The sequence below is a fragment of the Bombyx mori genome, chromosome 9, assembly GCF_030269925.1.
Source record: "Bombyx mori chromosome 9, ASM3026992v2".
In the NCBI taxonomy this organism is placed as follows: domain Eukaryota; kingdom Metazoa; phylum Arthropoda; class Insecta; order Lepidoptera; family Bombycidae; genus Bombyx; species Bombyx mori.
The window spans coordinates 11286978-11300237 of record NC_085115.1 but is presented as its reverse complement, the minus strand read 5'-3'; the positions used below and the strand labels follow the sequence as shown (position 1 = coordinate 11300237).

General features: G+C 37.2%; 1 protein-coding gene across 3 annotated transcripts in view; it reads left to right on the top strand.

Annotated features, from left to right (window-relative positions):
* LOC101742516 (V-type proton ATPase 116 kDa subunit a 1) overlaps positions 1-13260 on the top strand; it is a 37117-nt gene that overhangs the window by 13566 nt on the left and 10291 nt on the right. For 2 of the 3 annotated variants that reach the window (XM_004931071.5, XM_062670159.1), the window contains 7 exons: positions 2587-2730; positions 7138-7314; positions 8315-8475; positions 9563-9743; positions 10896-11072; positions 12231-12443; positions 12970-13120. In XM_004931071.5, coding sequence (XP_004931128.1) covers positions 2614-2730; positions 7138-7314; positions 8315-8475; positions 9563-9743; positions 10896-11072; positions 12231-12443; positions 12970-13120 — 1177 coding nt within the window. In that variant the 5' untranslated portion in view covers positions 2587-2613. Of the gene's footprint in view, positions 1-2522; positions 2731-7137; positions 7315-8314; positions 8476-9562; positions 9744-10895; positions 11073-12230; positions 12444-12969; positions 13121-13260 lie in introns of all 3 variants that reach the window. The other variant, XM_062670160.1, reaches the window with a different exon arrangement.

The following is a 13260-nucleotide window of genomic DNA, read 5'->3' as shown; positions in this document are numbered from 1 at the left end:
CAATTTCTACCGCAGCTTTCGTTGTGCAACTTTAGCTGGAATAAATCTTTAGGCTAGCAATACCTATTACCTACCTACCAATAACTATTATTCCCTACCCAATCGCTAATAATAATTATTATTAAAATAGTTATTAAGATAGTCTACAACGTAGATAGGATCAACAAATCGATTTGCAGCTAAAAGTGACCCGAACAATTTTTTATACCAAACTTAAAAAAGTTGTGTAGGAAAATGTTATTCCCTCATCGGAAACCGATATTGAGCACGTGGTTAATGTTCTACTTCTTTTTTTTATTTGATCCTATATTATAATAATAATACTAATAATTTATTACATAGCACACCCTCTTATAATGCTGCATGGGGATTTGACACGAGTTGTGCCATATTACATATTTTTATATTTTTTATTTTGCTATTATACATTTGGTATTTACAAAAAAGGAAAGGACCTAACGGGGAAAAGAAGGAAAGGACTGAACTGGAGGAGGCCTTTACCCAAATAATGGGTTTCTATCGAAAAAATAACAATAATGAAAAAAAAACTGATATAAAATTACACTTGTTTATATCAGAGTTTTTGGTATTGTAAATCGATTGTAATGTAAAGATCATATATATTTAAAAATATTTTCATGTAATATTAACTGATGGGAAATAAAAGGCTTTATTATTATTATTATTATATTATATATTATACTATTTACCAAAAAAAGTTTCTGTCATTGGTTCGAAGCGTGCTCTACACTGTGAAATATTCGAATAGTATGTAGCTTTTGTGACATTCAGTCTTTCAAATCGTTATTTATTGAACATGCATAATTTAGTTGCAAGACACGAGATCGTCAATAAACTTAAAGCTAATTTCTCTTTTAAACACAAATGTTTGTATGTAATTAATATCGCACGGCTTTTAATGATCATGAAAGGCGAATATAAAATTACATCACTCATTAAACATAGCATTCATTTCAATATAAACGTCTTATCTCACAGGTTGGAATTACTAACAGTGAACAGGAATTTATTGTAAAATACGCTGACATTACGTAACTGACTGATTCATTAAATACATCTTTCAGAGTAACACATATAGACAAATGAAATAACTTATTATTCACGTTTTTTTTAAACAGCTGTACAATTTTCATAGTACAAATAATTCTAATTTCGTATAATAAATACGGTAAAGTTTACAATTAAAACACACTTTGAAGACCTATAATACTTTTGGTATTATGCGCTGAATTGGATCACTTGCCCAAAGTACAATGCGTTTTTGTTTGTGTAGGTGTTTTCAAGTGAAAATGAAAGCGTAAGCTAGGGATACAATAGAGGCATAAAGTGTTGCGAATAAACTAACATACACATTGATAAATATTACTAATTTTTTTTTGCTTATATGGGTGGTCGAGCTCACCGCCCACCTGGTGTTAAGTGGTTACTGGAGCCCATAGACATCTACAACGTAAATGCGCCACCCACCTTGAGATATAAGTTGTAAGGTCTCAGTATAGTTATAACGGCTGCCCTACCCTTCAAACCGAAACGCATTACTGCTTCACGGCAGAAATAGGCAGGGCGGTGGTACCTACCCCTGCGGACTCACAAGTAGTCCTACCACCAGTAAATATTGTCTAATGTTTATCTAAGAATTTCAGAACACTTGGCCCCGAAAGATAAATACGCATAATGAAACAGTAAGAGCCAGTTAATAAAATAAAAAAGGGGTTACTAAAGAAGAGTCCTAGAGTAAAACGATATGTCGATAAACCAACGGTTTTTAGAACGTATTTTTTTATCTATATTGTGTATTTGCTCGTGCATATATCCGGAATTACTGAATGGATTTTCATGTAGTCATAGTTACACAGAGATTATTGGGTTTTGAGCCGAGCATAGAGTCTTTCTTTTTGAAATCCGATGTTCCAAATATTACCGTAATTTAATTAAAAAAAATTGCTTTTGTATTATTATTACCGTTATTTAATGTTTTTTATTGCTTTTGTACTATTAGATTTAGAAGTTTAGTTTACATAGAAAACAATTTTTTTTAAAGGAACTTGGTCTGCACAGTAGTTATATTATAAAGAGGAAGGATTTGTTAGTTTGACTACTGAACCGATTTGAAAAATTATATCACTGCTTGGAAGCTACACTATTCCCGAGTGACAAAGGCTATAATCTTTTTTGAAAAAAATTGGGATCTTTACTAGAACTCCAATAATGTAGCCCAAGGTGTTAAAAAATATTACCTAAAATATTCTTTCCATCGCGTGCGCTGCGAAAACTATTGATGATAGAATCAAATAATGAACTACGACTTTGTAGAACACATAATTATTTACAAAAAGTGTCGCGACAGCATATGTCTAACTATTAAAGTTGTGCCGCAATAAGTGTACTTTTATTAGAAAATAAAACAACGTCAAATATCATTGAAATTTTTGTTAAAGACCCGAGCGGAGCCGCAGCCTGAGCGTGCCGCTAGTATTATATAAAAACAAAATTCGCTTTAGATTTAAAACATTAATGTTGATTAAAACTTTAAATAATTGTTCTAATTCAAGGTTTTGTTTACAGTAAACGGGGTCCTAGAAATCATACAGGATGGGGGCTATGTTCCGGAGCGAGGAGATGGCTTTGTGCCAACTCTTCATTCAGCCCGAGGCGGCCTATACCTCCGTCTCAGAGCTTGGTGAAGCTGGCAGCGTGCAGTTCAGAGATGTGAGTATATATTTTGTTGCTCACCTTACGGTTAGTGGTTATGAGCGTCCGTTCATGAGCGTCAGCAACGCCAGAGGGTCAGCCAAATCGCTGTATAGTACTCTCACGAGCGTCAGCAACGCCAGAGGGTCAGCCAAATCGCTGTCTATCTAGTACTCTGCGCAAATCTCGATTGAAGAAGAACATGTCATAGAAAAACACTCTAAATAAACCGCAATATAGGTAATCAATGTAACTATACTGAGACCTTAGAACTTATATCTCAAGGTGTATGGCGCATTTACGTTGTAGATGTCTATGGGCTCCAGTAACCGCTTAACACCAGGTGGGCTGTGAGCTCGTCCACACATCTAGGCAATAAAAAAATAAAAAATCAGTAACAGGCTTTTTGAAGGTGCGACTAAATAATATTAATTTTTGACACCATATTTTTAGAACGTACATAACCGAAATTTCTGTCAAAAAAGTACGTACCTACTTACGTACGTACGTAATTAAGTCACAAGCGTAAAACATAGACTTATTTTCAGTATGTAATATTTTAACGATACATTTATGTGTTTAAACAAATGATAATGAATTTAATTTATGTAAAAATTTTGCGACAGATATTTTTCATTACAGAACCCATAGACATGACTGCCGTTGTCCAGTTTAAGGTATGAGGTCGATGTCTCAATTGTGTTATAAAACCGCTACCCCACGCCTCAAGCCTGAAATAAATAGGATGGGTGCTATTATACCCTTGGTGACTTACAACCTAAAATAAACAATAACAAAAAAATCATAGCTATGTATTAACCAAGTAAGCTACGTCACGGCAACGGAAAAAAACCAATGCCAAAAAGTTATTTTATGCATTAGCAAAACGTTCGATCTGTCACGCGAGAAAGGTTTTATCAAGGCGGCGCAGTGGCACCGTGTGGTCCGCGGAGTTGGTCCCACAAGGTCGGTCTCTCCTTGCTCGCGGCGATCCAGACAGGTCGGATATGTGCATAAATTAACTTACAGACACTTAACACTGGATACGTGCGTGTTATTTGATTTGAAAGTTCGAATACACATGTTACTAACTTCTTTCAAGGCGACGCGAAATGCCGAGGTTGATTGGGTGTGATCGATTTCATTTAAGAAAGCATTAAATAAACTATTAAAAATGTATTATGGAGTTTCTTTATCATAAAATTATTGAAACGTAATTTAGAAAAATATAATATATATATTGAGGATTGATTTAAATTAATACTAACATTTGATCGTATTTTCTAAGGTCCAAGTTGTTACATAGGTAATTTTTCAAAGTCGAAGCCGACTAAATAATTCACTGGAATTTTTATTCTGTCTGAGGGTTCACGTCTGAAATAGTAATCAGACGACAATAATGCAGCGTCGGATACTAAAGGCTGACCAAATTGAACACAATTTCACTTGTGCAATACTGTTACGCTGTTTGGTTTTTAAAAGCGCGAATGTTTAGAAAATGACCGAATTTGTGAAATGTATTATGTTCACATTACGAGGTGTGTCACCAAGTAGAAAAAAAAATCTTATTTGCTTACACATTTTTCTCACAGCTATATATTTTTCAAATTCAAAGAAGCACCCCTGTGTCAGAATATTTATTGTCTTTCTGAAAATTACCAAGTGCTCATAACTTACTTGCGAGTTTACCTCAATATCGAGTTTTAAACTCTTGTGGGTTTATCTGTACTGAGCATTTCGGGATTCATTAACCGCTTTCCAGTTTCAACAACAAACAAAAACTACACGCGACAATAATTAGAAGCCGGTTATAACCATCTAAGATTGGTTGCTACCCTATTTCTGCCGTGAAGCAGTAAGTAATACGTATCGGTTTGAAGGGTGGGACAGCTGTTTTATTGTAAAAACTGAAACCTTAGAACTCATAACTCAGAGTAGATGGCGGAGTTTACGTTGTAGATGGACTCTGGTAACCACTAAACTACCATTAACCACCTAAACAATAAAAATAAAAACATAAACAAAATAAATACTACTGTTTAATTTTTATTATTTTTGTTAATACCGCTTTACTTTCATTCACTGTAGATGTCCTTGAATTCGAATTGTCGTTGTAATTTTATACTCCCTACAATACAGCGATAGTCAGGCGTGAGTGACTAAGGACGAACGCCAGCTGCGCGCTCCTCCGCAAACCGGTCCGGTTATCGTCAAAACAATCGTATAGTGTGCTTAATGCGAGTTTTTTAACGTTCTCGATAGCGTAAAAGTTAACTCATATTTGTGTGGAATGGGATCATTTGCCTACGTTTGCCGCTAGGGGCGCTGTTCCAACTGCATACAAAATTGGGTTAACTTTTACGCTATCGAGAACGTTAAAAAACTCGCACTAAGCACACAGCTTTCAGCATTGTACTTAAGTAAACTAGTGGTCCCGTAGTAGTCGAAATTCGACTATAATTAATTGAAATTATAAGTTTGGACATTAATTCTATTGTTAAAGACTATTATAATTCTATAATCACATACTCTACCAAGAGTACACTATAGACAAATAATATTAAAGATAAACAATATTAACCTATTCTCAATTTGACCACAGACTTTAAGCAGTAACAAACGTTTGACAGTAAATATAGAGTTTAAATATGTGTGTGTGTCAAATACATGGTAGTGTGTATAATGTTTTATTTATTGATTTAATGTATTATTAAAGCACAATTTAAAAAAATATTAGTATTCTGCATTCCTTCTCTATAAGCGTGGCAAATTGCATACTCCTCCGTCCGCACAATTTTCGTAAAAAGGGGTACAAAAGTTTTTGCTTCACGTATTAATATTTAGATTATAAACATACATTTACAGTTTACTTCGTTATGAATGTATAATATATGATGATTAATATAATTTAACACTTTTCCATGAACGAACGTTGATGTAAATTGTTGTTTTTTTTTCCCGCGTGTTCTGCATTCAACCGAAGCGAGCAAGGCACTTGTTGTTTCACGAGACTATAGCTATTAATCATTATTCATAATAACGTGATGACGCGGACGCTTCGATGTTTTGTTATTGTAGATTCCAGAGGTGCAGGAATCTCAATTGTTCAAACATTTTAAATATCGCTCGTTCGCTAAGTAATTAATGTCAGCTTAATGTCGCTGTCAAACCAATATCTGCAATGTTGCACTGTTTGCAGACTTTGCTAAATTGATAAAAATAAATTGATTAATAGATTTCGAACTCTAAAAATAAATTAAAATAAAGTAACTTTATTTTATATTAATTTATAAAAAATTGCGGAAAACGTCTTTTTTTTTATTGCTTAGATGGGTGGACGAGCTCACAGCCCACCTGGTGTTAAGTGGTTACTGGAGCCCATAGACATCCACAACGTAAATGCGCCACCTATTTTGAGGTATAAGTTCTAAGGTCTCAAGTATAGTTACAACGGCTGTCCCACCCTTCAAACCGAAACGCATTACTGCTTCACGGCAGAAATAGGCAGGGTGGTGGTACCCACCCGCGCGGACTCACAAGAGGTCCTACCGCCAGTAAAAACCATTCAGTGTTTTAAATTTATAGTTTTTGCACAATTGGTTTGACATCTACGATATGTCACGAGATACAAACGAAGCTTAAATTATTGCGGGTCTTGGTATAAAAAAACATCCCGCCTCAGTCAGTCTGAAGCATAGATAATTTAATAGTCTGAAGGCTAATCGACTTCAAACGCCTTATGGGGCCGTCCCACTTTTGTATCTACTACATAGTTTACGGGAAACCGAATATGGATATTTTAAGGTAAAACATTCGTTTCTGCGCGGTGTATTGGTACTGTAGTTCGTAAAATCTATTTTCGTATTATTTTTCCTACATGTTTAACTCAATGAAAAAAATAAGTCATCGTAACAAACAAATTTTCATTGATTAATGTTAAATAACCTTCCTCCAGGCTAAAATCAGTATCTTAATAAAATATTTTAGTTTAAAATAAATAACACACTTTTCAACTGTTCATTAATAGTGATTTAAATCTTAATTACTCAATTCATCAAAAGATACCGATGCACAAAAATGCATAAAAATGCGAAATTGGAGAACAGAATTTAAGATTACGTTAAATAACTCGTCGGAAAGTTTTCAATTTAGTAATACATTTTTAAAATTGGCCACATTAAAGAATTACTTTTAAATATTAAAATACGAAAGTGGGAATTTCGTTTTTGGACCTATTGTAAAAATTATGTTTCGAAAGGGTTTCAAGAGACGTTTTATTGGTTACTAGTGAATTTCGACCGCATCCTATCGTTAAAAGTACCTACATGTCCTTAAGTTTATTAGATAACAAAATTCCCGTATTTCGGATACTTTAGTTCTATTTGTCACTAAAGTTAATGTGTAAAAAATTATTTTATGTTTCAGTTAAATCCGGACGTAAATGCTTTCCAAAGGAAATTCGTTAACGAGGTGCGCCGTTGCGATGAAATGGAACGCAAACTCCGGTACATCGAGGCTGAGGTGCACAAAGATGGCGTCCACATTCCCGCCGTCAAGGAAGCCCCCCGAGCTCCAAACCCGAGGGAAATCATTGACTTGGAGGCGAGTGCAATAACACCACCAATAAAAAAACAGTAGCAATACCAGGGATCTTGGTTCTTTCAATGACTATTTCTGTGAAATATTTTAATACCCATTAAAAAAAATCACAAGTATTTTTTTCTACTTAAAATTAATGCGTAACACGTGATGTAACGTGTGGCTAATAATAATCCAACTGATGTTTAGGGGTTATCGGAGCATCACAACATGCACGAGCTATCCACGATATGATTCGGAAATGTATTTTGTGTTATTACTTATTAGACAAAGGATGTCCCGCACTGAAAGCAGACAGTTTTGAAACTGAAATACGTAGGAAAATTCTTTACTGTGTATGATCTTAAAACACCACACCACCCACTAACTTCGTAAAGACTGAATAAAATGTAATAATTAGTTTTTGACAAAAAATATCTAATTAATAATGTTTTCTTCCAAATTATGTTTATAACGGCTTTATTTAATTGAAACCTAATATTTTAGTTTGAAGTACACGAAATTCATCGATTCAATAATAATCAGTAGATTTTTTCACGACATAGCTATTAGATTACCAGTAGTCATATTTTTTTTGAAAAATTTTGAACTTGCCTTACTGAACTTTTAGTATTAATTCTGTAAAAGGTGTAAAAGATTTTTGTCAAAGAAAAAAGTACGCAACATCGTCTACAGTATGAATATCCGGTAAGATAGCCTTAATCCAATGAAAGTTTGGTCTTCGATCTCATGCCGCAATCGACGAGTCAGTGTGACTCAGTCTATTGAGTCTGGTATCTACGGCAAAATTTTACACAAGCACTTTTCAACGTAAAGAAAAGAAAAAGTAAAGCAAGTATTTTGCTTTAATGGAGATCTACTAAACGTCTCAGATCCCAATACTGGATACAAGTCACTTCTAACTAATGCAGAAAAATGTAGGGAAGAAGAATTATTCTCAGCCGTGTTCATATGGCTGTTTAGAAGATTATGAATACTGATTCTTGAATTATTCAATCGTCAGGCACATTTAGAGAAAACCGAAAACGAAATTCTCGAGCTGTCACACAACGCGGTCAATTTGAAACAAAACTATCTGGAGTTGACCGAATTGAGACATGTCCTTGAAAAGACCGAAGCTTTCTTCACCGCACAGGAGGAAATCGGCATGGATTCTTTGACCAAGTTAGTATCTAGTACTCGTTATCGACGAAGGGCTCGACGAGCGAACTAACCCATAGACACAGCCCACTGAGTTTCTCGCCGGATCTTCTCAGTGGGTCGCGTTTCCGATCCGGTGGTAGATTCTGCGAAGCACTGCTCTTGCTAGGGTCAGTGTTAGCAACTCTCCGGTTGAGCCCCGCGAGCTCACCTACAAACGTTAGGGTGAAGCTGAAATAGCCTCTCAAGGCTATCAGCGTAGGTAGGAAGAAAAAAAAAAAAAAAAAAAAAAAGTACTCAGTACGCCAGATAAATGGCTGTAATAGTCATTGTGGAGCGAAATTTCAAATAAATGTGCAGAATAGATAGGTAATGTCTAATACAAACTGTAAGACCAAAATGTCTGATAAATTACTGGTGGTAGGACCTAATGTGAGTCCACACGGGTAGGTACCACCACGCCGCCTATTTCTGCCATGAAGCAGTAATGCGTTTCGGCTTGAAGGGTGGGGCAGCCGTTGTAACTATACTGAGACCTTAGAACTTATTTCTCAAGGTGAATGGCGCATTTGCGTTGTAAATGTCTATGGGCTCCAGTAACCACTTAATACCAGGTGGGCTGTGAGCTCGTCCACCCATCTAAGCAATAAAATTGACCACTATAAATCGATTGGAAATTCAAAGGATCTAAGGGTAGGAATTAATTAGACAGTGACATCAGTTAATCAAATTGTAGCGATGGTTTTAATTTCATCACTGATTTGTACGTGAATCGTGGTTTGCGAAATTTTGAAGTATGATCAAACAAAAACATATTTGATATACCTACCTTCCCGGACCCACACATTTCTGCCTCTTGTTCTGTCTTGTGACTCTTGCGTGAATAGATTTATGCTTCTACGCCAATGAAAACTGTACAATTATGGTCATTTGGTATTACTATAAAGTCCGTATCATAGAACCTCAAACTTTTTTAATCCACTTTCTGGTATTATGTATTCGTCCTTTTAGGTAAACTTGAATTATTGACTGGTTTACTTGTGGATCATAACGAAATAACTTAATAAATTGTATAGATCAAAAAGTAGTAACAGTATGAATTGTATGATAGGTCTTTAATATCTGACGAGACTGGTCAACAAGCGGCCACTCGCGGCCGCCTCGGGTTCGTTGCGGGCGTGGTCCAGCGCGAGCGCGTGCCCGCATTCGAACGGATGCTGTGGCGTATCTCGAGAGGCAACGTCTTCCTACGACGGGCTGAACTGGACAAGCCGCTCGAAGATCCTGCTACGGTAATAAATTGTATCTTTCACCAGGATACCAGCCAGATGGTCACATCTGGTTAAGAAAGGGCTTGCTGATAGTCTATACCATGCCACTCATGACCGAACACTATGAAGGAAGTTTGAGGTAGTAGCAGCCTGCTGATTTGTGCTACGTACCAATAGAGCATTCCAATCTGTTTTTTTCCCTTCCTATGCGGATAGCCTTGAGAGGGGCTATATCAGCGTTACCCTAGCGTGTAGGTGAGCTCTCGGGGCTCAAACCGGAGTGTTGCTAACACTGGCCCTAGCAAGAGCAGTGCTTTGCAGAATCTACCACCGAAGGAAAGTCCACATGCGGTCGCGATCCTCAATAGTTAGGGAACGATGAAGAACAAGAATACGTAATAAACTAATATACCGTAAAATTAGGGGAATTGGGACACAGTATAAGTTTGAGGTTGATTTTTATCGTTTTTTTTTTGTAGTTATAGTAATAAAACGGAGATCATAATGGTTCCGGAGGCACGATGCATCATAATAAATAGTTCCTTACAAAATATACACAAAAACTGAAAAAACGATAATAGCTTAACCCGATTCACCTTGACTTTGTGGTGAACCAGGATACGTGTGGGGACAATAGAGTTTTTCGATAGGGCTGGCACTATTTAGTGCCTAATAGTAAAGATATTATAAAGTTAATTAACTATCTTTAGGTGGGGAGGGTAATGGGAGAGATGTGCTCCGCACTAAACGCTTCACTTTCCCCCCTTTGCCTTTTCATGAGTTCTGTCTCATACGAGGTTTGGACGTTGGTTGTTGAGCGATAGGAGGTTTTGTCGGTTCGACTCTGACATGCCTCGCCCTCCATCCCCAGTGGAAGTCCGGCGATTTCCTCCTGACTAAAAAAAAAAACCTATCCTTAGGTAATTAACTTTATAATATCTTTAGTGAGCTAGAAAACTTTAATGCCTAAATTAAACTATTTAATATTCTTAAACACTAAATAAAAGTCATTTTCAGTTCAACAAAGTTAAATCTCTAAAAAACCCAACAAACCTATTGTGACATCCCAGATTATCCCTATTCTACCTCTAGTCCCTATTTCGCCCGATCTACTGTAATACAGCAGTCAAATAGCTGAGGTAAATGTTTCGATTGACCTTTAATAAATTTTAGGGTAACGAGATCTACAAGACCGTGTTCGTTGCGTTCTTCCAAGGCGAACAGCTAAAGTCCCGCATCAAGAAAGTGTGCACCGGTTTCCACGCCTCGCTGTACCCGTGCCCGCCTTCGAACACCGAACGACAGGACATGGTCAAGGGAGTCAGGACCAGACTCGAAGACCTTAACATGGTAATTATACGACCTATAATATCACAGATGTTTAATGTTAATCTCTCTTTTTCCGTACCTAATCCCTGATAGCATGAAGGAGCTATTCCAGTTTTACTGGATCGATAGTGACCTCAGGGAGCTCAGCCAGAGAGAATTTGCTAAAACTTTACCACAGGATTGAAATCGTGACCTACTGCGAATATGTGGTAAGAAACTTAATGGATGTCTATGGGTTAGGTTGAACGTCGAACTCTTTGTTTCCACGGTCCACAATAAGGGCGATCGGTGCTTGGAAAGCCTCTATAAGCACCGAGAGTGGATTAAAAAGAACCGACACGACATGCTTAGGGCGACGGCGGCTGGCACACACTAGAATCGACAATGACAAATCGGCATCATGTCGCTTAATAAAAAAGTCATTATTCGACTTACAAAAGATGTTTGATTTATTAAAAACAAATTACAAGCGCATTAGAAAAACCTAAACTTGGCAGCTACATGAGCTATAAAAGACTTGTGAATAGTGCTACCACTTAATAACATTAGTCGTAGTCATTAGTAAAATAAAATTAGTCGTCGTGGCCTAAAGGATAAGACGTCCGGTGCATTCGTATGTAGCGATGCACCGGTGTTCGAATCCCGCAAGCGGGTACCAATTTTTCTAATGAAATACGTACTTAACAAATGTTCACGATTGACTTCCACGGTGAAGGAATAACATCGTGTAATAAAAATAAAACCCGCAAAATTATAAATTACTGGACCTCTTGTGGTCCGCGCGGGTGGGTACCACCACCCTGCCTATTTCTGCCGTGAAGCAGTAATGCGTTTCGGTTTGAAGGGTGGGGCAGCCGTTGTAACTATACTTGAGACCTTAGAACTTGTATCTCAAGGTGGGTGGCGCATTTAAGTTGTGGATGTCTATGGGCTCCAGTAACCACTTAACACCAGGTGGGCTGTGAGCTCGTCCACACATCTAAGCAATAAATAAAAAAAATAACAATATTTTATCTTATAACGTAGCAAAAGTGACGAAAGTTTGTTTGAAAAATTAAGTTTTTATGCCATTAATTTTCAAATATAAAACAAAATTAACATATCGAAACAATAATTTATGTGTTGGATAAGAAATCGTAAAAAGATATATAACAACAGCATTTAATTTTATTGTAACAGGTCTTGAACCAAACCCGCGACCACAGACAACGTGTGCTTGCAAGTGTTGCCAAGGAGCTGACCAGCTGGACCATAATGGTGAGGAAGATGAAGGCCATCTACCACACCCTAAATCTGTTCAACATGGATGTCACGAAGAAGTGCCTCATCGGTGAATGCTGGGTACCGACTGCTGATCTACCCAACGTACAAAAGGCACTGGCTGATGGTTCGGTACGTACTTTGATTGTTATTATTTTCTAGGCAATACATGTCGCCTATTTACTTAGACGGGTGAAAAAGCTCACGCGCTATTTGGTGTTATGTGGTTAAGCCCATAGATATCTACAACGTAAATGCCGCCATTTTAAGACATGAGTTCTAAGATCTCATTTTTTACAGTACAACGACTGCCCCACCCTCCAAATTGAAACACATTAGTGCGTCACGGCAGAAACAGGCAGGGTGGTGGTACCTACCCGCGCGGACTCACAAGAGGTCCTAGAACTAGTAACTGCGCAAATTATAATTTTGCGTGTTTGATTTTTATTACACGGCGTAATTCCTTCACCGTGGCAGTCAATCGTGAACATTTGTTAAGTAATTTAATTAGAAAAACGTAATTTCATTAGAAAAATTGGTACCTACCAGCGAGATTCGAACATCGGTGCATCGCTACGTACGAATGCACCGGACGTCTTATCCTTTAGGCCACGACGACTACAAACTTACCTCACTTATGAGTGGGTCGTGTTCGCAGAACGCATGCGGCAGTTCGATCCCGTCGTTCCTGAACTGCATCGAGACTGACGAGGAGCCGCCCACCTTCAACAGGACCAACAAGTTCACGCGCGGCTTCCAGAACCTCATCGATGCTTACGGAGTCGCCTCTTACCGCGAATGTAACCCGGGTATGTTCGGATCAACGCTCCCTATTTACTCTATAATCGAATGTATATGTTTATATTAGGTAACTACCCAACCCTTACCTTAAACTTTTTGTATGCGCTTTAAGACTTATAAAGAGTATTAAAATCAAAACTGAAAAATT